Source organism: Myiozetetes cayanensis, unplaced genomic scaffold (assembly GCF_022539395.1).
Source record: "Myiozetetes cayanensis isolate MyiCay16 unplaced genomic scaffold, myiCay2020 scf2-11, whole genome shotgun sequence".
In the NCBI taxonomy this organism is placed as follows: Eukaryota; Metazoa; Chordata; class Aves; order Passeriformes; family Tyrannidae; genus Myiozetetes; species Myiozetetes cayanensis.
In genome coordinates, this window is record NW_026087411.1 from 62,022,140 (window position 1) to 62,048,878 (window position 26,739).

At 40.0% G+C, this 26,739-nt stretch overlaps 1 protein-coding gene across 6 annotated transcripts in view; it reads right to left on the reverse strand.

Moving 5' to 3' along the window:
- The window catches only part of NCOA7 (nuclear receptor coactivator 7), a 91,869-nt gene that overhangs the window by 55,942 nt on the left and 9,188 nt on the right, over positions 1–26,739 (reverse strand). For all 6 annotated transcript variants that reach the window (XM_050314362.1, XM_050314363.1, XM_050314358.1 and 3 more), the window contains one exon: positions 10,073–10,204. In XM_050314362.1, coding sequence (XP_050170319.1) covers positions 10,073–10,122 — 50 coding nt within the window. In that variant the 5' untranslated portion in view covers positions 10,123–10,204. The remainder of the gene's footprint in view (positions 1–10,072; positions 10,205–26,739) is intronic.

Below are 26,739 nucleotides of genomic sequence, written 5' to 3' on the forward strand. Positions count from 1 at the left end.
ACAGCTGCAGCTCATAGTATATGAGATGCTGTGCACACGCCTACAGACAGGCATTCAGGAACAAACTTACAGCAAGAAGCACAGTGACATGAGTGAGAAAAGTTTTTATTTAAAGTATTTCAGAGTAATTGCTAAAAACAAATCTCAACCAACCCAGCGCATGTCTTAGTTCTGTGTTTGCATTCATTGTCCTCAAATGACTTGTAACCTATTTTGCATGTTGAGCAGTTTAATGGATTTCCCGAACAGACCTCCCATTAACTGACACACAGCACATACACCAAGTGCACTGAGTAGCATGTTACATGGATTAAAGTTCTAAAATGACAACCAGCCAGGCTGATAATAGGTGGGAAAAAAGAAGAATCTGTAGCTACAGTGTTTAGAATAATGACTGATATTGTCTCACACAACAAATATTTCCTGAGAATGATAATCAGTCTATACCCAGAGGAGACGTTTGCATCAATGCTTCTATGCAAAATAATATGGCACCACCTTTTTAATACTGTAGTCAAAAGACATTAACCATAGGTATAAAGATGACAAGATAGGGAGGGCTTGTCTACAGCCACATGGCAGGTATGTACCAATGCAACTTCTCAAATGCATATACATTATGCTAAAATGAGAATTTGGCATGGTCTGATATTTTCCTCCACCCATACCATCACAGTAGTGTAGTAGGTCCTCAATTACACTTGTAAGAGATAAAGTGTGTATTCATTACTACATCTTAAAATTTCCCTGTGGGTTTTATATCAAGTATTATATTATTTATGCTTTGATTTTTGACTGAAGAATAGTTTGGTTTTTTTCATTTTCAATTCAGTTGATGTTTTCAACCTGTAATCAAAATGTATATGGTTGGAAAGGGAAGAATCAATTACTGCAGGAGAAATAAAAACACAAAGTAAATTTTGCCCTCTGTCAGCACAATGGAAGAAGAGATTCTGCTCCCTTTCCATGTTCTCTGGACTCGGTGAGTCCATAAGGTCCCTCGGCACTTCAGGCAGATGCTGAACTAGAATAATAATGGGAGGAAACCATAAAGGTATAGTGCTCTTGAATTAGATCTCACAAGGCAGCCCCTCTGCTTAACACCAAGTGGCCTCGCTCCTTGCAGCACCCACACACCACCCAGGCTGCAGCACATCCAGGAGGCTGAGTGCCACCTCCTCCCTGCAGACACAGAGCAGGAGGGTGGTGGAGAAGCAGGCCAGGAGCTCTCTTCAGTCTCCTGCTATTTTCAAGGACAACCCCCTCCTGGCAAATCTGGTTGGTCTGAGCCAGATAACGGAGGTGCTCTGTGACACCCTGTCCTGCTGCCTGGCACTGTGCCAACACCTGACCATTCCCTTCTGGGCTGGGGAGAAAAGCTTCCTGTCATGCTGGGTCCTACCCCTGCTATGGAAGGTGGGTAGGGAACTGCTGGCCTCCCCTCCTCTGCAGTGCCCTGGCACTTCACCCTGCAGCCATAGTGCTTTGGACTGCTCCCACCACCCCTGCCTGTACAGCTCAGTTCCTACAAGCAACTTCCTCTGTTCTGTTAAACCTAACAGTATGGTTCTTCACATGCATACAATTGCTGAAGTGCTTTAGTCCATTGGACCAGAATCATATGCTGCAGTTTCAGGTTGAAGAAAAAAAAATGGTTTTGGTAGTATTTGTAAAACAAAAACACTTCTGCAACAAAAATCCTTCTCAGCCTCAGACAAGCAAAGTTGCTACATGCAGCACTTGCTGTGGTCCTGGTGGAAAGAGGAGCATCATCTTTTTAACACAGATAGTGAACATAGAGATAAATCTTCTGCTTAAGGAGACTTCACTTTTAAAGATTGTCTGATTGAAATATGTGATTAACTGCTTGAAGCCATTTATTTATAGAAGCATTACTCAAAGCAAAAATCCATGAGAGGAATACACTTTATGTTTCTGGTTATACCAGTATAATTTAAACTAAGTTTACCTGTGATTAGTTAGCTGTTAAGTTTATATCTACTTAAATGAAAACAGCCAGTCCAGAAAAATAGTGGCAAAAACCTGAAGCTATTATCAGTATTATACAAGTGTTATGCAAGGCAAGTTCTCTGTGTCAGAGACTGATGTGTCACAGGAAAATTCTCAGTGTATTGAGACACCTAGAGAGTTGATTTATGGCTCATTTACATTGCAAACGTTTTCTAAAGTAAGGGCAATTATCTCCCTCCTCCCCAAATTCCTAGGAATTATGTTGCTCTCCTTGGGATTTTCCTTCACACAAATCAACAGGAGGAATCCCACAGACCTCAACAGAATAGCATAGAGACTTAGAGTACAGCTAACACACATGCTCAAATTTCAGATGATCCTAGGAAACGCTCCCTATCCACACTACTGAGTAGGACAAAAAAACCACCACAAACCTACATTTATAACTCACCTCCCCATAATCAGATTGGCAGGAGCAGGGTGGGGTGGGTAGAAATCCCTTCAAAACACAGTCTGGAAGGTGGATTAACTCTGAGGGCACGAGAGTTTACCACCCTAGTACCATGGGGAACCTAAGGCCATCAGGAATATCCACATAGCCTCTTACCCTGTTCAAAGCCCCAGAGCGTAGAGAAAAAACTTCAGTCCCTTGGGGAGGCAGGAGCCGGGACCTCAGTGTGCACAGGTACACAGCAGAAACTTCAGAACATGCAATTAATAGTTCAGATATACTAAAAGCAAACAGTGCACCCTGACAAAATTCCCTTAGTTAGCTATATAATGCTCTACAATCTCTCTGACAGAGGGGGAAAAACTGCCTCTTTCCAAAAGCACATTCCTGCAGGTAGTATTCATACCTTTCCCTTTAAACTCGCAGCACTATTACCAGAGACATCCCACCAGCCAAACCAACAATACAGTGTAGCACGGCACATGCTAAAACCAAAACAGGCAGCAGATACAAAGCAGATACAAAGGCAGGCAATTGAATTTGTGGGCCAGAAACATCAGCACCTTCCCTGAAGAGGCATGTCTAGCTTCTTACCAACTCGTGTTTTCTTCAACCCAGTAAACTTTTAACATATCTCACAGTGCTGACTCTTCTTCTCAAAATACTATACACCCCATTCCCTACTACCACGTGGTACAAAGCACAGGAGAGCTGACCAGGACTGTTGCCACAAAGAAGTGAGACAGCTGGGATTTCTCCAAGCATGAGAACAAGATGATTAAGAGCACCACTCAAAAGTCAGTACCGTTAGGCATCTCTTTTTATGTGTCTGCTTCTGGAAGGTGCCTTCATGCCTTAGTAGCTCAGTGATGCAGCTCAGTCACCCATAAGAGATATGGCAAAATCAGAAGGCTGAGCTGGATCAACTCTTTCAGTAGCATCTTATGCAACATTGCTTTAAAAATTAAAAAAAAAAAAAAAAAAAAAAAAAAAATCGATCGTAGAACACATATCTTGCCAAGTAGTAATGCTAAATTTCCACCAGCATTTATGCTAGACTTAATTTTAAAACAGTTCACTGGGATTAAGCAAAATTTTATGCAGTAAGTATATAAAGCACCTAAGAGCAGAAGAGAAGACACGTCTGGCAAGCTGAAGGGACAAGACCATACCTGCAGACACTACAGAAACAGTGTAAAAAGGTAATTATATCAGATACAGCAAGAAGTCTGTATCTCACCTATCCAGAAGGCCGTCTTGTGAAGCCTCCAAATTTTATAACCTTCAAGATATGTCTTTAAATCTCTCCATGAGCGAACAGGTAAATGGCACAGCCCACCAGGAATGTCCAGCACACCCCTCACGCTCGGCATTCGTGGGGAAGGGAAGCAGTGAAAGACAAAATACGTTGCAACTATATTAACAGCAACTCTTATCAAAACTGCACAGACATCTACATCAAAAAGCCTATAAGTGTAACTACGTTCTAAAAAGGAGGCTAAATAAGTTTCTTTCTAAAGGCTGATAAGAGACACCCAAAGGTCCCTTTGGGAAAAGCAAATTCAAGGTCATTGTTAGGCTTCTGCCTAACAATCCAGTCTTACATGAGTCTTGCAAGGTAAAAAATTGTGAAATTACTGGTGTGACATTGCATGTTTGAAGATTAAATAAACTCTTTTCTCTGCATAGTCTCTGATACAGCACTCAAAGAAATCAAGAACATCACAAAACTCCGCCTTTCTTCTCCCTCCTAAAAAAACCCTCTTTATACAGAGCCCATACTGTTACCCAAGTCTCACTTCACATGCAGGGGGGAAGTGAATAGGTGAGGAGATTAGCCACTCTTCCCTTCTTATGCAAGATTTTTATCTCCATAAACAGTATTTCTGGTACTGGACAATTTTGAAGAACCCTGAGGAGAGCCTCAGGGCCCCCTTAAATACTTTCACTAACTCTGTTACCAGTCTTCTTCAATCCTAAATAACTTTGCTACTCTTAGGGATGAAAGCAATGAAAAGAACCAAGACTACAGAAACCACTGTCTTGTTTATGTTTCCCAGAGGAAGCACTCCCATTGGGAATAATTCTATGATTCAAAGACTAAATAGAAAACAGGAATTCACGTTCTGCTGACTCCCAACCTGCACCACAGAATTAAAAGACTGCTAACATAAAAACTTCAGAATCCAGAAAGCAACTGTGCAACGTAATGTGAGGTGAGGAAACATTTCCCAAGGTAAACAACTGTTCAACGTACTTTTCCCATGCACTGCAACAACCTTCTGAAAAAGCAGGTTCAATTTCCCTCCCAACTCTCATTCTCCAGATATACACCTATGATAAAACTTTTATAAATACATATATATACACAACAGTAAGTTTGTAAGCAATGAATAGTAGCTGTCTCTTAAGCATCTGAAGGACCTAACCATCCCAAAGTTCTACTCAAAAGGTCCTAGTGCTACTGTCCGTGAAATTCTAGACATTTTTCAATGTCTTAAACTACAACAATTGCAAAGACAGCTAAAACACTAACCTACACAGCAGTAGGCAGAAAGGCTGCTAAAAACATTGAAACTCTTCCATTTTAAGTAACTGGAAGATAAATCACAATACTGTATGTTCCAGAAAACATTTTACGGCCTCTCTCAGCATCCAACATAGCAAATCACCTATCCCGAACATATACCCCTAAATAACAAACACTGCACTCCATAAATCTGAAGCAGTGATATATTCAGTCTTTTCCTACAAAATAAAATGCCTCAGGCATACAAGCTATTGACTGAAACAATGTGAGTAAAATGTAATACTGTTACTTAGTTTCAGTAACAGGATTATGAGGTAATGTTTATATGTCTGGAAGTAGAGCTATTTCCATTATACAGATGAACTGAAATGATGTATTATTTCCTACAGTCATTTAAAAATATTTAAGCATCTCCAGGATCTTGGCTTGACTATTCTTCACACCCAAGATAAACCTCCATGATGGTTTGTTTTAAAAACAATGTGTGGAAACTTTTCCTTCTAAAAGCAAAACATAAATTATGGGTGCTACAGGAAACCTGAATAAACATCAACACTTTAGCTCAGCAGAGCAAGAACAATTGCAAGGACGCAACTGCTGGAGAAATAGCGAACTGAGGAGCACCAAACATTTGAAACCCCTTGCATGGATATAAGGAGTCTGGTCAACAAGAAAAGCACTTAACAGAACAACTTTTGACAAAGTCACAGTCACAGGACATCCCCTCAAGAAAGGGTGTTTGTGTATGTATCCCTTATCTATATTTCCCTTATATTGTGTCCTTTGTCCTAGACACCACTGATTTCTTCTTTCCACACGTTTCCTCTATGCTAGCTGCATTTTTCTTATTTCATCATCTTCCTATGTCTTAATAGCCACAGGGAATAAAACAGAAGACACAAAAATTCCAAATGAGATGCTTACAAACCTGTTAGCTTGCAGTACACAAAGGACTGACCAAAGGATTGACCATAGCATGTCAGACCCAGGGTCTCTTCAAGCCAACATCCTGCCTCCAACAGCTGCACAGACCAGGGAAAGGCCATAACAATATGATATAAGCTTTCCAAACTCTATCTGTTTACAACTCAGTATCTACGTATCAATGATTCCTACTGTTGGAATTGTTGTGAATGCTTAAAGGGAAAGCTAAGCTTAGGTCATAAGCAACTGCTGTAATTGAAAATCTGTATACCATTTGATGTACGGTTTGTTTTAGTTATTTTTAGGCATTAAAAATAATTAGAAAGGGGGGAAAAAAAGTTGTAAATTGGAGCCTGGTAACAACTAAATAACAACTGCAGTAAACACTCATATTTCCTTGTAAATCTGGGTTTTAATGTATAAGTCTTCATCTGTTTGAATGTAGATTTAGGTAGTATCTGAGCCAAGAATATAAATTAAATTACAACATGCTGTAAATTTCCTTATTTCCCTTAGATATTCAAATCATAAGGAAACATTAGGTTGTACAACTGGTTTCAGGTTCTGACAAAGTATTAGCAATGTGGAACTAAAGGGAGTGTCTGCCTACTAAGATGGGCTTCGGAGCATGTCCTAGACATTTATGTAGTAAGAATGATGGCAGTAAGACCAATGTAAATGCAATAAATACAAAAGTACCCAAATCCCAGTGATAACATTTTCCCTAATACTTTCACTTCTTCTTTGACTTCAGAAATCTGGCTCTCAGTGGTGACCAAAAAAAAAAAAAAAGAGACTGAAAACTAAGATCCATAATTCCCCTGGAAACCACTAAGAAATCATTCAATGTAAGTATCGTTTTTACAGTTCATCTGCACAAAGCACCCTTCAGATTAAGGTCACCACAAGTTGGAGACGTAACAATTAATAAAATTAATGTAAGCATTTTGGTCAACTTTTTGAAAAGCAACATCTTTTCAAATAAAGCATACTTATTTGTTTTCACTGCTAAGACAGTAGTAGACAGCTACTTGACATAGATCGTACACAGCATGGAAAATGCTGAGTAACTCACTCTGATGAAAGTTAAGAGACAAAGAAAACTTGAAACTAAAAGAGCCTCTTCCATCATTCTTTCAGAAATTATTCAAACTCTTCCATTATGATCTCTCATCTCCTTCAACTTCTTGTCCAAATATATCCAGTATCACACAGTAGCACAATGAAGCCAACTGCAGTTTCAAGCTGTACATTCAGCCTTCCAGACTATCAATTCTTTCCATGTGGCACACACACCCATTTTGGTAATTTCTTTTTAAATTAAGTGAAAATTTTAATAGCTATTCATTTATGAGGTGCATTACCTAAGAACTTGACCCTATGCAATGGGAAAGAGAAAACAGAGAAGCTCTCCATTCTGCAAGGTGAGAGGGAAGATGCACAGCAGAGGGAAATAGCAAGTTGTACCTGGGCTCAAGGGCACATAATCAGAATAAAAGGACCAAATGTCACAGCAGAGTCAGGGACCCAACAAACATAGATGTGCCACTGTACATCTATATTACACTGTGCCATTTATTTTTGGACTTGCTGGATACCAGCACAGGTATTGGTCCATTTGGGAGTCAGTGACAACAGAAGAGCCTAAAAACAAGGTTTGTAAAATTAGGCAAGAAAACTTAACTACACAGAGTAGTCTTTAAGTAGGAGTAACAGTCTTAAATAAGGACCTATTGCATAAGAGAAATTTATGCTTGCATGTTACTCTTTTACTTCTTGCCTGTTAAAACTCCCACGAGCTGTAACATCTTATCTACATAAGGAGTCTAAATTGCTCTTTAAACAGTCTTGAAATGTCTATTTTATTTGAAAAGTTACTTTTTCATTACTTGCCAGCCAAGGCAAAAAATAAACCCTTTACCAAAAAACAAAAAAGGAGCATTTGGTAAGAAGTAAAAATGGATGGAGAGGGTTTTATTTCAGCTTCACTTGCCATAGAGAGGGGAAAAGACCTGGGAAAACTATGGAACTCAGACCATAACTATCTGTAGTGGAAAGATATGATGGCTGGGTGGCTCTCTTCTATAGAGAAATTTCAAATATTTTGAAGGATAAATGTGTAAACAAGCTTATTTACAACACTAAACTCAGGGGGAAAAGATGTAGACCATTTCATGTTCATCTTGCTTCCTCTCTTGCAGCTCAGGAGCCTGTTTGCCAGCACACAGTATTTCGACATTCTCAAGCTAACCTTTCCAACAATTGCTAGAGTAACCACTCAGACACTGAGCACCACCCCTACAAAAAGTTGTCCAGGAGGCACAAGAATTACACTAGTCTGAAGGACGAAAGGTGCCTTCTGATTGGGAAGTCAGCCACTTTGGGATGCTGGTTGGGCATACCACCTACTGACATACTTTAGCTTCTATTAAAACATGACTTGAGTGTCTGCAAGAATATCCTTGTAGAAATCATGCATGTGTTTGCTTAGAGTGGGGACTTCACTTAAAGGCCTGCAACCTATATAAAGAAAAAAAAATGGAAGCTGGGAGGGAAAGAGACGGGTGACCTCCCCAAACTTATACAACAGTTCGGTGCTAGAACTAAGAACTGATTTCAGATCCTTCTGACCCTTGCTCAATGTCCTATGCCCATACAAGACACACTGCCTCTGTGAATTTTTCAAAGAGAACAGCCACAAGATGACAGAGAAAAGCTGCACAACGGATTAAATATCATGTCAAGGACTTTCCTGAAAGCCTCTTGGGGCTTTCCATTTGTTTAGCAGACAGCACTTAGGACTTATCCTCAATACTAAAGCATCTTACTTAGACATCTGCCTCAAAGCCTGAGTCTTCCTTAACACAAAGTTAATTGTTCCTTAGTACAATCCCTTTAGCTACTTCTGCTTTATCCTTCTTTATGCCTCCTCAGTTATAAGTGCCATTGTCAATTTCCCCTCCTCAGAATCCCAAACTGCAACATTCCATTCTGTCAACATCAACGTAATTGCATTTCTACCAATGGAAAGCAAGTCACAAAGCATTAAGAGAGGAACAAAACTCGACCTCAAATCTTTAGCAACCACTGCATACCATCTGAATAGCAATAAAGAAGCAGCAGCTTTTCCCCACACTACTACTTCTAAATGGGACAGGCATGTCTCTAGATGTCTGCAAATGCACTACAGCAACTGGTTTAGTGCAGTTTTGATAACAGTTACTTAGTACTGAGTAAAGAGAGTATATAGTTCTCCTCTTCAACAGTATAGAAAATATCCTTGAGACAAAGATGTTTTTTATACTTATTTCCTACCCCCACCCAGGAGTAAGAGAGCTTTGGTTCTTCTTGTGCATCAGAGCTCAGAGATGATTGAGACTTGCTAAATTAACACAGAAAAGTTATTAGGAAAGCAACATCATTTATTTCTTAAAAATCACCAATTGTAAATTCCAAATAATGAAAATGATTGACTGAAAAAACATTTTTTTCATTTATAAAGCTCACAAAATCACAGAATATGCCAAGTTGAAAAGGACTCACAAGGATCATTGGTCCCTACACAGGACCATCCCCAAGAGTCACACCACGTGCCCAAAGAGTACTGTCCAAATGCTTCTTGAACTCTGTCAGGCTTGGTGCTGTGACCACTTCCCTGGGGAGCCTGTTCCAGTGCCCAACCACCCTCCAGGTGAAGAAACTTTTTCTAATATCCAACTAAACCTAACAAAACCTCAGGCCATTCCCTTGGGTCCTGTCACTGTTCACCAAGAGATGATACAGTCTAGACAGCTTACCCTTTCTTAGTTGGTCTTATACTATGAGATAATACTACTTAGTCTGTGGTTTATTTGAAATCAGATAAACTTTAGGTTTACACTCATTTATATTTTAGATATGTTTGTTTTCTAAATACTCTCCAGGATCTGGATGTTGGAAGCTCAAATGCAGGGCAATTTGCAATCAAGTACCCAAGAACAGTTTAGTGTTACAAACTACAACTATAATTCTCTCCACTACCCAAAAGAAAAAAATCACCACTCCAACATTGGGGACACAGCAAGGAAAGCATTTCCTGGATACATACTGCAGCAGGTTCTTTATACAGATCTGGAAAACAATACTTGCCTTGTGAAAAAGACAGAATAAGGAATTCCATATTTTAATCAACATTGAAATAAACCCTGTAACCTTACCGAGCAAAATAGCCTTGTCGCCGCTCTTTCTTCTCTTCCTTGGTCTCCATGATTTAGAGCCAAATGGGCAAGGTGAGCAGCCAAGAGTGATGCTCTTTTTCCCCTCAGTACCTCATATCCAGGCAGAGTCTCCTGTATACAACAATTAAAAACCAGAAGTTCATAAATCAACATGTCAACAATACAATACCCAACAGGTTGTGGAAATAAAACTGACCCAATGAGAAAGCGAAGTAAAACTTTAACCAATGTTTGCCATGCAATATCCATTTAGTATACAACGAGACAAAAACAAATAAATGCACCCAGGTCAGTTTCCCCATCAGCAGAAAAGAGATACTGCAAAGCAGGTAACCCAAAGACCTGCACCAAGTTCTAAAACCCTGGAAAGATTAAACTACTTTGCATGTTTCTATCAAAACATCTTCCAGGTCTCATGTGTTTCATAGACAGGAAGATCAAGAGAAGCTTTGGAAGTACACAGTACACACAGTAAAACCACACACAGTGTTCACTTTATAAAATATCTATAAAACAGTGAGAAATCAAAAAGTTTTAAAACAGTGTAAAGGAAGAAAGAGTGATCTACATTCTTTACACAGGTTTGACTCTTGTCACCAATACATAAGTTCAAACAATCATACAGGGAGAAACAAGATGGACCTCCAGCTCTCCAGATGAAGTGCAGTCACCTTGAGATAGGCAGGACTAGGGAAGATTATCTAGGTTATCTGAGAAGTTAAATAAAAAAAGAGAGAGACTAGTAAGACTGGCTTTTGACATGAACATCATCACCTCTTGGTAGAATACCATACTAAGACACTTGGAAACCAGGAGTTGGGAGTTTCTGAACTGCTTTATAATTACTGCAATTAACAATTTGCCACATCAATTGCTGTCCAAGATCCCTGTCAAGATGTTTAGATGGTTTATCCTCTTTCCCTCTTAAATACACGTTAACCCACCACCAATGGCTTGTGCACATGCACAAAATAAGTTAACTTTAGAGCTCATTATCGGTATTTCAGATTAAGCTCAAACCAGAAGTTACTACTAAACATTTTAGTTTAATGGGCTGCATAACAAAGAAATGGAAGCCACATAAATTATGATTCATAGCAAAAGAAGAAAAATGCCTCTGGGACCTCATCAGTTCCCACTATTTTTCCCTGCATTAAAAGATCATAAGCTACAAACTACCAGATGTCAACAAAATAGACAATGTAGCAAAAAGAGACTAATCTACTTGAAAAGCGCAAGAACATACTATGCTAGATTCTACCAGAAGTACTTGCCACAATTTTCTCTCCTTATTTATGGACAATCAGTCCACAGCAATTGAAGCCCATTGCTTCAAAATTCAGTTTTTCTTACTCATTAGGTTTGAATACGTTCAACACATCAAAAGGACTCTAGTCTCTCTGATCTTTTCACATCACGTAGAGTCTTACAGTAATGGGCACTCCTTAAAGGCAAATGTGTAAGACATCTTTGGTTTTATAAAAAGAATACTATTTTATCTCTGCAAGATAACACGATGTAGTCTTCAGCTGGACACAGAAACCTACTGGCAGCAGCATAACAGCAGCATCAAAACAACTAGCCCGCTCAGATGTCCAGTCTGTCTGAAGACACCACATACTTCCTGAGAATTTTAATGCATCTTTATCTTCCCTGCTGGGAGTAGGTCCTTAAATCTTCAGAGGATCAAAACTGGTGGCTGCATTTAGAGGTACAATAAGTCTTTCAAAGCGTACAACTACAACCTATGTACCAAATTACAAAAAGAGTTCACAGAAAGAGGAACTACTCTTTCCCCTTGGCCTTCCCTACTCTGTGTTGAGGCATGAGGGCACTGACAGACCAGAGCTGAGTCTCATGTTGACACCAAGAACTATCAAATAAACACAAAGTATCGAGATAGTATTAAACCCATGATCACAAGGACAGGGGAACCCATGGAAATGAGAAGAGGGCAGTGGGGAGAGCCCTTCACCTCACAGAAACGTGGTCAGCTGGGATGAACAAAGCCAAGAGAGATCTCTCCTCAGTGCCTCGTCCAGTGCAAGACTCAGTGACACGATCTCTCCATTCATTCTCTTCCTCTCCCATGATCTGCCAAACCCACCCAGGGGAATAACAGCCCTGCCCGGACGGGATGCTGGCAGATGAAGGGAGTGCTGCTGCCCAGGAAGTCAGAAGCCTCTGCCTGCCCACATCCCTGTCTGGCCCAGTGCCAGAGTAGCCCCTGCCTGCTTCAGCAAAAAGGGACATGAAGAAAGAGAGAGGAGGTGGGGCTTGAGCCTGGACCTAACCGCAGATGCTGCAGGAGGTACCAGCACCAAACCAGCAAGGCATGTGTAAGGTTTGGTGTTTGCTTTCATCAACACTAAACAAAGTTTGCAATGACATGGCAAGTATGGAGCCTGTTCTCACAACAGCTAAATGCAACTCCAAGTCCTTTCACACAGTGAGGGGGAATAAATCAAGAACTAAAAAAAATTTAATAATTATATTCACAACAGATGGGCATTCAGAAAATCAGAATGCTATCCACAGACCAGAAGCAGCAAAGGCATTCAGGAGAATTTTGTTTTTTCTTTCACTAATAAAAACATACAGGAATATAACATCCAAATAAAGAAAATTTTTAGAATAAAATAATTTAACATCAGGTCTCACTCTTTTGACTTAAAGTTTATTTAGCTCATCTTCCCAGAAGAAACAAAGGCGTTGTTCTAGGAAGGCATATTTAAGTCTGAAAATTATAATTTGAAAATGTAGTACTAGGAAAAGCAAACTGATTAGGAATGCTGACTTTGTTAAGTTCCGAGTTTAGTTTTTTTGCTGGGGATTTTCATGTACTAGTTGCTTTTAAGGGAGGAAAAAAACACACCTGAAAGCTAGGAGGATCATAGTGCAATCTGCAGTAATTGCTACTGAAAACTATGTTTAGTATTTCTGAAAGGTCCTTTGGATTTTTTAGTTCGTTAAGCAGTAACAGTACAAAAGCCACAATTCCTTTTAGATTGTCACTGACATTTTAAGATTATATCAAAAAAGGTATCTCCCAAGAAAGAAATACCAATATTAACTGCTTAAAATATTATTAATACTATATGATTAAAATGAATCTTGGTTTCCTGGTAGCTCCTTTCTGGTAAAGATGAAGACTGAATCAAAACAGACTATTAAAAATGTACATATTTGGGGGATACTTATATGCCGAGAGACAGACAACTTACGTATCATGAGTTCAGTGCAAACTCAAATGATGACAAAGCTGATTTTATAGAAATTTCAGGCTGAGTTTAACTCTTTCTACTCTGAAACAGAAATAGTGAAAAGCTTATATTACCTGTCTACAGCAATGCTAACTCTTTTAATTAGGCATTTTCAAGAGGAAAGATACTCCTAATGACCAAACAATGCATTTAAGTAAGGATCCTGTTAAAAATTTGCCACTCTCCAAATTTAACCAATGTCAGCACCTGAATAATTATATGAAGAAAAGTACAAAATACATAAAAATATACTGTCCTTTCCAATGTCAGTTGTATTGTTCTGGATATTTTCATTTATATTTGCTCCTTTTTGGACACTTGCTATGCCTATTTAGTTTTGCTGTCAGGGTGTTCTGGGGATGCTAGTGAGAGTTTGTAATGAGGGTGGGAATGCTCCAGCAAGGTCCTAAAGAAAGAAGTTTTAAAAAACTTTAAATCACACCAACAGACTGAACTCCTGACCACGGATACCCACACCACTTCAACTGCTACAACCCTCCCAAGGTCTCCAGAAATGCTGCTTCCAGGTCCTGCTGCCCATCCTGCCACCTGGCTCTGCAGGACAGCAGCCTCCTGCACTGATACATTCAAAGCAGCAGCAGAAGATGCTTTAAGTGTGAGGATAAACAAAGGGAATGGGAACTGTATTTTTGATGGGAACATTAAAAATAACTAAGCAGGTGACTATAGCAGCCTTTAAAGGCCGATATATTTATCAATTTTTCATAATTATTTTTTCTCCTTTTTCCCTCCCTTATCAGGCATGAAGAATAATGTACCTGCTATTTGGAGTTTAAGTAGTTTACCTTTTTATGAGACAACAAAAAACCCTCTTTGCTGCACTCATGGGTAAGCACCCACAAATCCTGTTTGCTGGCTCTAAACCACGAACAATTAATCCCCCAACTGCGGACATTACTTTGCAAAACCATGCACATGAACAACAGTACATCCAACAGCACTAGCAATGCAGAAGCTAATAGAGTATCTGGTTATTTTTAGAACACTCAGTGAACTTGACGGCTTGTCTCTGACCATCTGTGCCCACTGCAAGTCCTGGAAAGACATACAGAGAAAAAGAAGCATTCAAGATCATGCAATTCTCTAGATATATTTTTTATCACTCTAAGGAGTCAAGATCTCTCAATCTTTCATAAGGTAGGAAAATGATGTAATTCCCTACTATGCAAATAGGGAGCTGAACTACAAGAAGTACCTCCACATGCTCACATGAAAGCAGAAGAGCAATGTGAGCAAGTATCCTCCTACTAGCTTTAATCCAGCCAGCCTCAATAACCAGCAGCAATGAGAACAAGGGAGGAGCCTACTTTGATAAGGAGATAGTTACTATTTTCTAAGAAATTTAAACTAACTTTTGAGATAATAGCACAGTCTCAATTTTATTTTAATATGCGGGCATATTAATAGAAATTACAGTTCAAATCTACAAAAGAAAATAAAAAGACAGTCTCTGAAGTTCTGAGTTCTCACCAAGTTCTGGTGCTCTCTGGTGCAGTATTCCACACAACAGTAATTTTTAAATTTTTGCTTCTCTATTATACCTCTTCCCCTGAGACTATAAACAAACATCACCGCCATCTGCTCATACCACTGCACACTTCCTTACTATCACCTGCTGTAATACCAACATTCAAAACTGGTCATAGTCAGACGTGAAGCACTACCAATTATTTGGTTTAGATCTGCAGCTCTGTCTTCTTATCAATAACAAGTCTTCTGGGTACCTGTGCCAATTCTGACCCTAAAAGACGCACCATGACAGATGACAAGGATTACACCAAGAAGTCAATACTAAGACCAAAAATAGCAAAGATATGTATGCAGTACTTCAAGGGCAATATTAAAAACATCTATCAAGTTGGAAAAATATGAAATTGTAGAACGAATCACAGGTATAGAGAAAGCGTTTTCAGTGTATTAGATCTGAAACTGAACCCTTGTAGGTTGCTAGCTGTGCTTCTGATGACCACAAAGGAGTTGCCAGAGCACTGTGTAGATTCAAACAGATAAAACCACACACTAACAAGGTTGTAGCATAGGGTCACATACACCACCTTTAAACATAAGGTAACAGAAACATGCAAGACATTGCTACTCGGTCATATAAATATATGATTAAGCTTTACCAAGCCAAAGCAGTAATATTAATTCTTGCATTCATTTTAACAGACCTCCCATGTTTAAAGTCACAAAGGTGAATGCACATTCACTTCATGAGAAATGCTAAACTTTGCAGCATTTCATTAAAGCATCACTGACTGGACTAACCAGGCTGATTTTACTGTTTTTATGTTCTGCTAGGGTATTTTATTTGGTGCAATAGTAAAGACAAAAGTTTTGGAATAAACACTACAACATCTCAAGATGAAACGTTAACATCAACGCACAGCCAGCAATGAGGAGAGTAAACTACAACTCTTTTAGTCTTTTTCTTCAGGCAGAATGACCCAGAAAAAAGTGGCATTGGAAGCTTTCAGGAAAGCACCTAGCACAAGCAAATAAAACACAGCACAGACTTAATGTATTAAGTTGGATTGGTAAAATAATTGTTTATTCTAAAGCTATCTTAAGATAAAAATGGAATTATTTTAATAGAATAATATAGACACATTATAATCCCTACGTGAATAGTAATGTTACTTCTAAAACATTAATAAGCTCTATAAACAAGTTCCAGTTCATTACACATAACTGAGGGGTGTTTAACCTAGGAGAGCCTCTCCACCTGAAGTTGAGGATGATGATTCAACCCTTGCTTAGGTGAATGACCCTTACTTATGCCTTTAACCTTTAAAGTATTACTCCTGTCACATTGTTTCTTGTAAAAAGGGTACACTCTTAAAATCCAAAATGAATTAAAATGCAAGAATTAAGGGACTGAAAATAAATGTGTATGCAGAAGCAATTTCTAGACTTCTTGCTCATAAGAAACACAGAACAGTATCACAATTTCTGTGTCACCAAATGGAGAGAAAAAAAAAATTCGATGTGGCTATTTGCACATTGGGGACTCTCAAGGACAGATAAGATTTGGAGATAAGATAAGCAAAGAAAGCAACCACTCTTGCTCTTGAGGAATAAGGTACAATGTTTAGGAGGTTACTATCCCCCCTACAGTGATATAGTTAGCTAATAGTCCAAGCATTTTCATTCCCTATTAATGAAGTAAGGACAGGCTAAGCTTAGATCACCTTCAACTCCCCAGCTGGATTTGCAGCCTGCCCACATGCACAAAGTTCAAATAACAAAACTCGATTCAGCTCCAAAGAAATCTCCACACAAATTAATCCTGTCTTGCTTGGGAAAAGACTTTTACCAACTAACTCCAGCTGCCATATTTCACACAGAATAAGGAGAAGTAAAAGACCTACCAGAAATTCCACATGACCAGTGAAGTTGTCAAGAGACAAAAACATCCAGATTTACTCTTCCCTCAATGGCAGTTGAACATCACCAGATGTATTTTCCATAAGGAGCAATATATTTTACTGTTTAACTCAGCTGCAGTTGCTAGACAAAAACTGGTTACAAAACAGAACATAAACTATTAACAGGTAGAGTGCTATGCCATCCCAAATGTGAAAGTGCAGTGTCGCTGGAAATCAGGTCACTTGGGAAGATTTTGATTTTTAGGTCAACAAGAACATTGCCGCAGATGTTTTAAAATAATTAATACCTTCATTTTCTTGTATATCCTGTTTCAACCCACCCCAATTCAATCAAGCATCAAGTCCAAGCCCTCTGAATCCTGCAGTTTTTCATGCTCACGCTGTAGAGGTATACACAGTATTACCCTCTACAACCACCTGAAGGGAGGTGTGGGTCGGCCTTTGCTCCCAGGCAACTAGTGATAGAAGAAGGCCTTGAACTGCACCAGGGGAGGTGCAGGTTGCACATTAGGTTAAGCACTGTAACATACTCCCCAGGAAAGTGGTGGAATCATCATCCCTGGAAGTGCTGAAAAAATGAGCAGACATGGCACTTTGCAATATGGATTTGGTAGAAGGTTGGATTTGATGACCTTGGAAGCCTTTTGCAACCTTAATGACTCTGTGATTCTATGAACTGGAAAGGATGCGGTTTACCATATCCAGAGAGAGTAAGATGGATATCACTGTTCCCTTACCTCTCCCTCGAGCATGCAGGCATATACACAAAGGACTTTTTATGTAGGTGCTTCCCAGCATTCAATTAAAAAAACAAGTATTTACCGTTTTCTACAATACCAAAAAAATTATAAACATTCAACATATCAACAAGCATTTAGACAATCTCCTTAGCAGTACCTTGCTGACTTATCAGTTGACACCATCATGTTCCTTGCTCATAACAACTGCTAATTTCATGACCTGTTTAGTATTTCAAAGAAAGCCTGCACATCTATTTTGAAAAGGTCAGAACACATGCATACAGATAACCACATCACTCCCAGACTCAACGAATTACAGGTTCTCTACCAGGTTTATAAGTGACATGATCAAGTCCTCTTTAGATTCCCCTCTCTGAAGCAAGCAAAGGGATAGAAGCACTGGACACAAAGTCAATCCATCCTCACCACTGCTACACAGTGGTGTGTTACAAGAGCAAGTCAGGTAGCAAACAAATTCAGCGCACTGCCTGGTGCCACCTCTGTGCCATGTGAGCAACCAGAAGAACTGTCCTACACCCCATAGTTAGAATGCTGCTAAAGGCCACTGAAACCACAGTGTCACATATCAGAGCCTGACTACACACCAGAGCTGTTTCTATGAATTAGCTTACATAGGCCTCGAGTGAGACTTGCACTGGTAAAACAGCATCATCACGGCAGACAACACACAAGTGTCCTTTGGTGATAAAGGGGACCTTGACTAGCCGAAGGAATCAGGCTTTCACTCATCTCTCTCAGGCTGTTAAAATATGTCCTTCAACAAGTAGTTGTCAGTTTAAAGTATTACTGCCCTTCGCCTTCCTCCCTTTCACCTACTTCAGCTGCTTGCTACCACTTCTCCACCCAAAATTACCAAAGAGATGACTTGCAGAAGACTCAGCAAAAGTGGCTCTGTGTCTGTCCTTCAGTTTATATCCTGCCATGCCAGCTCAGGCCCCCTTCCAGCGGGCTTTGCTGCACCAGGATGAACTGCAGGCACACCCTCACTTGTGCCACAGAAGGCAGAACTGAGGGAGAAAGCTTGGGCAGTGACTTCGTTCAGGAGGCACTAGCAACTGCTCAAATGGGAAGATGAGTGCTGTGGAAATCTACAGCCAGCATTTATGAGATGAGAAATAGGCTACAAAAGACAAATAAATGCATGATCTCAGCTTCACAGCAAACTCGCTCTCTCTCTTCCCAGCTCTTTTCTCGCAAACACAAGAAAGGCATTGATACCAAAAGTAAACAAAGCTCAGTTGGAGCAGAAAGAGACTGGTGACTCAAGAGTCACTTAAGCCACAAAGATGTGGCTTGATGTTTGGCACAAATACCTGTACTGTCAATCCCAGGTACCATAAATCACCTTCTATTTACAATTAGCTTAGGTCCCAAAATGCTTAAGCATGAAGTCAGGTTTATATTTGCAAATATTCCCATTGTACTCAATGAGACTTGGTTAACATGTTCTCAGTGCTTTACAAAGACCAGGAAACAAGAAAGATTTAAAATATGAACAAACCCATAGAACTGATCACTGTTTTTTAGGTCAAGCACATTGCCAGTCACATTCATAATCATGCTGTGAAAATTATGGGAAATTTTTCTTTAAAAAGTACCCATCATTCTCAGGCTCCTAGAAAAAGAACGTCAGATCAACAGCCCAACGACACTACACTGTGAGGATTAATATTGAAATACTTCGTTACTTCAGCAAAGCAACTAAAGACACAAGAGCTACCTGAAGGTAAAATTATAATTTTTAAGTTTCAGCTCAACATCCCATTTTTCAATTGACCCTAACTCATGCAAATTCCATGCCACGCCTTTTTCTCTGTCATCTATTCCCAACTGAGAAGCAAAGGAGCTGAGGAGTGGGGGCAGAAAAGAGTCTTGCAGTAATGCAATGCAAATGTTTTCCTATCTGAAACACTGTTTACAGAACCAAAATGCCAGGTTTCCATAGCAGCCTGAACTGTGTCACATTGCATACCCTGTACATTAAGTAACATATTGAACAGTTTAATTGTAACACAAAATCCTGTACATTTGTAATGTACAAAATCAACACTGGAAACCTTCACTGTTTACTTTTCAATTGCTTAACCTGCAACATTTATTGCATTTACTGTCTGTTGAGTGTGACCCTCTACTACACCAGCACACGCAGCTTCACAGGTGCTCTGATGTCGGCACCATTAGGTGCATTAAAATTACAATGATCAACCATAAATCAAACTCTCTCCCTGCTGCATAAACTGAAGCCTGTAAAAGCAGCAATATTTCTAATAATTTCCTTCCTCCTTACACATTCCTTTACGCATTGTGTAAGAGAAAGTGATTTAGTTTTCTTGCTTTTCTGAAACATCGTTAAAATCTTTCTTATCTTACCATTTTTCCTTCCTCCCTCTCCAGATTCCTGTAAACTACACAGAGTTTCTGGCCCTGTAAAAAGAGTCACCTTGCACTACATACAATGCAAAACCTCCCCTCTCAAATGGAATTCCCCTTGCTATACACCAGAGCACACACACATTTACCTACTAATCAGAGAGTCTCTCTTCAAAGAGCTGTGTTTTTGTTTCCAGAAACAGAAAAGTTCTTCCTGCTTTTCTGTGTTCTAAGCATTCATGCACAGTTGTCTGCTCAAAATTATTATGGTAAATACAGTTAGTAGCCTCTCTCTTTGTATGCAGAAAAGAGAGTAAAATGGAAGGACTCATACAAAAAAGTTATACGACATCCCTTCTTCAACATATCTAATCTGGTTGTTATTTGCTCAACTCTTGGATGTGTTCAGTCAGGGACATGGTTCAGGGCTTCCTTAAACAACAAAAAAGTTGCAGACACATTTAAATTGAGTATTGTTGCATAAAAAACAGAAGTGTAGAAATTTTCTGGTAACACAGCAGCAGTATATATTTTTCTTTCACATTACTCAAGTGTTCTAAACATTATTATAAAACAGAGATGCTCTTGTTGAACAAAACAGACTGATTTTGAAACTAAAATTTGAACAACTTGCACTGACAGTATTGACAAAGTAACTCGGTATGCTGAAGCTAGATATTTCTTCTCTCTGGAAAAAAACAAACAAACAAACAAACAAAAAAACCCACAAAACAAAAACCAAACATCACAAACTCAGAAAATCTAACAAATAGCTTCAATTCCTCCAGTGCTGCATTTTCATGAAAGCCATCCATCTCAGCTACATGACCAGGTACAACAACAGAGGCTCTCTGAGCTCTCTATTCATGTACCAAGTACATTCAGAGGGACTACTTGCTCACACAAGTTATGCTTGTGATACGTAAGCACACATGTGCAGAACTGGAGCCCAAGGACGAAAGCTGCTAAATTTCCATTCACCAAAAATTATACCTGACAGAGTTGGTAACACTGAGTGTTTCCAATTGCCCAGAAAAACCTTGTATTCTCTTGTTTCTACATCAATGCCCTACCTCAAGTTGATGCCAACCAAAATAGTTAATGTATTAACAAGTTTTGGGTTTGTTTGGGGTTTTTTCCATGTTAAAGCACCTATTTTTAAGGGGCTGTAGTCCTTCCATTTTTGGTGTTAAAATCTGGCTCTGGAAATCTTTTAAAGTATAAGGAAAAGCAGCTCGCATCCACCCCACCAGGGTGTATTAGTGAATTGTAATTAAACAGAACTGACACATTACCTGTGGAAAGTGTATCACCCCAGAGCTAGATTCCTAGAATCAAGGATCATTTAAGTTCAAAAAGACCTTTAAAGTCATCAAGTTTAACCCTAAATCTACCTGTTTAACCTACCTACCTACCTATTCTTGTAAATAATTATTACAGGACCTAGGATTAAAATGCACTCATCAGTCTCAAACCCATGGCTGGACTAACCTAACGAACAAGTAACACCTGGAGTAGCTTCCATAGGTCCAAACTGCTTTTATGAGCTACCTGCTTGCTGGACCCAGGGAACTAAAAATAGATAATAATAATAATAATTAAAAAAAATAATAAAAAGTGAAAATAAGCAGGAAGAAAGATATGTTTCAAGGTCAGTTAAAGTAAATTCCAATTTATGACACAGTATGCTGTCATCCTAGAGCCTTTCAGTGAGAAAATCATCCACAGCTCTTTCATTACAGCATTCACAACAAATAGTATATGGTGTGAAGAAGAAATCAAAACTTAAGCAACAACTGCAAAACACAGTACCAGGTAACACTCTTTATTTTAAATGCAATATAATGCTGACTGCAAAGCAGTTAAGAGTTGAAAACTGTACTCAGTATGGAATGTGAATTCCTGATTCCAGCTCACATCCATAGAAGTCTGATTGTTTACAAAGTTTTTATATAAGAAAACTAAACCAAAACAACAACAAGAACTAACAGAAAAAAACCAAAACAAACAAACAAAAACCACAGCCAGAGGAAAGGCTTTTGAAGGACTGTAACCATGTACTAAGGGATGATAAGACTTTTGCCCAAGAAATAAATTTTGTAGCTTGAAGCCCTTACATCCCAAAGCCTACACTGGTCCACATGACAATTACCAAGTACAAAGAAATACATGTCTCCTCAGAAGCATCTCAAAATCAGGTTTGCTGCTACAGGGGGCCCCCTTCAGCTCCACCACCTTTCCTTTTGTAAACCTCCTTGGCTTTCCACTGGTATTTGCACACACTGCCCACCACACTCTTCAGTCGTGGCTGGTTCCTAAAGCAGCAGGGTCCCATTCTGCAAGGAGCAGGGTCATTCTGCTCTGCCAGCTCTGGGTCTACATTTCCTTCCCTGGAGGAAAACAAGGAAGGGAATGCACCTTCTTTGCTCTTCTCATAAACTTAATCTGAAGCACACCCAGAGTTGAGCAGCAGAGCAAGGAACAATGCTCCTGGATGCAGTGCTTTTCCCCATGGCTCACTAGCCTTGGCCATATCGATCATCACAGTTGGTCTACCCTGGCCTCCAATCGGGAGGCCTGGAGACACACCATCTATAACGCTGCTGCTGCTTTTGAGAACACACGCAGGATCACTCTCGAGGAGAAAAGACAACGCAGAAAGAATCGCGTCTTGTCGATATCACGTGGGGAGTCTTTCTGCTGTGCCTTCTGCAACCGGACTTGTCTATCTCACATTGGCCTTTTTAGCCATCAGCGCGCTTGTAGCAAATGTGGGTAGAGCCCCTCTCAGATCTTCGTTCGTGAAGCCTAGCCATGATGATGACCATCCATGAAGCCCAGGAGAACCCTCCGATACATAAGGTCTCATTGATTCCTGAGGTTTATGTTACTTGCTCTTTCCAAGTTCCCTGCAGGAGATTTATGATTTCTTGTACTTGCTGTACCATTTTGGTTTCAAAATTAGTTTCTAGTCCTCTTTCCCTAAACCTGCCTGTTACCTGCCAGGCTCAGCCTGGGACTGGGAACTACCAGAGCAGGGCTCAGAAAAGGACACAGCTAGTTGACAAAACACTGAAACTTACTTCTCACACAATAGGGTCAGGTGCACAGTGTCAACAGAGCAGGAGAAAAGAAAACTAATCTTCATCTCCTTAATCTCTTTTCATGACAACCGATGTGTTAGTTGTACTAATAGAAATGATGCATTACAAACAGAATCCAATTTTCAAAACAAATAACCCACTTAAAAATTTGTCCACTGAGTGATCACTTAGCAGCAGAGCTCTATTTTAAGGCATCCAGAACTCCTGACAGAAGGGAACATATAAGTCCCAATGAGCAACCACATCAGCACTAGCCCAACAAAGGAGAGTTACTTTCCATCCTGTATTACTGTAGCAGGACACAAATGTAGATGTCACAACAAGTTCTTGCCTAGCCTTTGTACAGTGATGTGATGCTACCCTCTGTTTACTCCTAACCATAAGGCATACCTAACTAACACCACTCAGCACCATACACTAAAAAAAACCACCACTAAAGAATAAAACCAAAGAAAAAATTACCTGCAAATCAAATGAAATTTCTTCAGCTGTTACCTAACCACAAGGACTGGAGAACAACTCACAGCCCTAGCAGAGAGCCACCCTTGTCATTCCTTTGTGGTTCTGAATTCGCCTCCTAACTGCCCTGATGACTACTCAGGCTGTTTGCAACTATACCCCTGTATCTGGGAGGCAAAGGGACTTTCATGCTCATCAGCTGTTGCACAGCTGTTAAACATCTGGGCCAGACCAGCACAAGAGACTGGCTCACTGCAGGCAAAGTCAATCTTTTATCACACACCTGGCCACATTTCAGCACACTGTTTCCTAACAAAGTAAAAGTTTTACCTCCTTGGTTCTCCACCCATTGTCACCGTGATTCGCACCACACATCTAGCGGATAACATCTGCATTTCAGTTTTTGAAGCTGGGACAGATGGCATGGCCTGGATTTTATGTCATGGGTTATCACACCTCCTACCTTTAGCAGTCTTCAGCAGCTTCAATAAAAAAGGTTTGTTCCAGGATGGAAAAAAAAAGGGAGTACAAGAAGTCAAACACTGCTTACATCCGTGAAGAATTTATTTTTAATATATATTCTAAATATCACGCAAGCAACCTTCGTACGTAAAATTATTATACACTTCAATGCTTCCGTGACGAAAGTACGACGGAAAAACTCAAGCCACTCTCTGGCCTACAAAGTTTTGCCAAGCTTGCTACAGCTACCAAATCCATACAGATTAAACCTAGCTTTATCAGAAGTGCCTAGGTCTTTGGCATCGGTACAGCTACTTAAAAAGCATTATGGAAATGCTATTTCTTAAGCTGACAGTAAAATAAAGCCCTTGCCACCAGACTGGAGCGTTACTTGACCATGAGGCAGTTAACTACGGCAACAGCCTAATGCTAACTACTGCACTTGTGCACAGTGACTACTGACACAGCATCTAAGCACTGCCAAGCCACTGCCAACAACACCGAGTTGCTCCTTGTAGCATTTCCTCCAAATTAACAACCTAAGGAGACTCAAGTATTTTCTGCAATCACAGCATCACCTGATCTGGCAGGAAGCCTTCCACACCTCTTCCCTTTGGAATGAAGGTGGCAGTGATACTTCATAAATATTCATACTTCTTTCTATCCTCTGCATTACCTTAGGGTATTTCAAAAGAAAACAAACCAGAAAATAAGACAGATGGCATGTGGGACAGAAAGCAGAAAAAACCCAGACAGGAGTAGCAGCAGATAGAGAGAGCACTGTTAGAAAAGGTTAAATTTACTTGAACAAATGAGTCAGGGAATAAATTACCTTTTCTTAAGATGAGTTCAAGGAAGCAACAGCTCGTACTGTGAACTTCTGTAAAACAAAGCTGTGATTTCCTCTAACTGATGCCCCAGGACAGCTCTTTGCCTGGGTAGTCTTAAACTTTGGGGAAATGGCTCTCCTATCTACAGAAACACTATGGGAAGATGCTAAAATCAAACATTAATGGGTGAGACTACAGTAAGAAATCTTCCTTTCTAGAAATTATATAAAAAGCTTTTAAATTCTCTAAGTGAACACAAAATGAAACAATACTAATTCGACACTATAACCAAAAGATAAACACATATCTTGCCTCTATAAACAGGTATAACTTCCCTGCTCAGCTTGGATGCTTTCTGTTCCTGTAAATCAGTTTGATATTACCATTATTCTATGATGGGTAGTCATAGAGCCTGCATTTCAAGAAGGATGTTGGAAAAAAAAACCTGTAAAACATAGAGTAGCCATAGGAAAGGCAACAAAATTAAAAAGTGGCACCTCAGTGGGATCTACATGTACCATATCGAAGAGGAGGCCTAATGCTTAATTACACCTTGGGAGTACTACAGGCTTCCCCTACCTGATAGGGCACTGGACCACACAACACAAGGAATTTGAGGCATGCAACTGAAAGCACAGCTCACCTCTTAAGATAAATAACAATCAGAAAGGCTTAGTGAGATTATGATGAGTACTGTATACACTGAAAGCTCCAAGGCTAAGCCAGAAGTCTTCCTGAAGGATAAACTTCGGTTCCAGGACAAGTCATTAAGTCTCAAGTAAGTACAGGCAAGTCACTAGGATGCTATATGGTACTAAGCTGAAATACTGGTACTACTTCTCCAAGCTTGGTTAGAGACGGGGAGCAGCTCAAGTGCAAAAGCGAAGCACTGCACCTGGAGTAACTCACCCTTCTGAGCACTTAATTATCACCTTCTGCAGTGCAATCCACTGGAAGTACCAACAGACCCCAGGACGCCTGCCTGCACCCTGCCCTTGCAAGCAAACAGAGGAAAGATTGCAGATACACAACCACAGCCCCCTGCAGCCCTGCAGTGTGCTGCCCACCCCAACACTGAGCAAACTGTTCCTAACATATACCTTCCAGCAGCAGCAGAACTACCCATACCCACCTGACATTTTGGCCAGGAGCAAACACATACAGCTTTCCACTTACAGTGAGAAGGGTTTGCAAAGAAAAGGGGGAGGGGAAGAAACAGAATACTTCTTTGTATGTGTTTAATATATCAACCTGAAATATTATGTTTTGGGGGGGAAATATAAACCCTCTAGCCTGCTATGAACTTTGTCACTGCCTCGTTTCATAAATCTGGCTAAGGGAAAATGACAAGGGAATAAGATAAAAAAAAAAAGGGGGGGGGGAGGGGAAAAAAAACAAAGACTTGTTTCTCCTACCCTGCTTTACTTCCTAGTCAAAAGAGGTCACTTAAGTGAGTGCTTTTAATGCTGACTTCACTGAAACATAGAATTTTATTTCCTCTTTTTGGGAAAGCAATCTTAAACCCCAGGACAAACTCGCAGCAGCAGCGTGACTTGTGCATTTCCCTCCATGAGGGTACCGATCCCGAGGCCCAGCTCCCTCAACTGAGAAGGCACCAACTTTGTGGCAGGCAGCCATCCCCACTGTCAATAACTGCACCAGCAGGTGGATACCTCACTAAAACAAGAGCTGCACCCATAAAGCCTTAGAATTTTTTGGCTTATTGATCACGATGAGGAAGCAAGTTGTCAGTCTGCTGCTTCTTGGCTGATGACACTGGACTCACTCCAGAAGTGCCAAGGACCACTGCAGCTGCACTGGGCAGCACACCACCCGCTGAGACAGAGGGCACAAGACAGGTTCCAGAAAGGTAGTTTTACCATTTTTCTAAACATGGGTTATGTTCCAGCTTTCCTTCCATGCCTGCTAGATAGCAAAGAGAAACGAGTCCCTTTGTCCCTCATTTACATAATTACTGTTTGTGAGT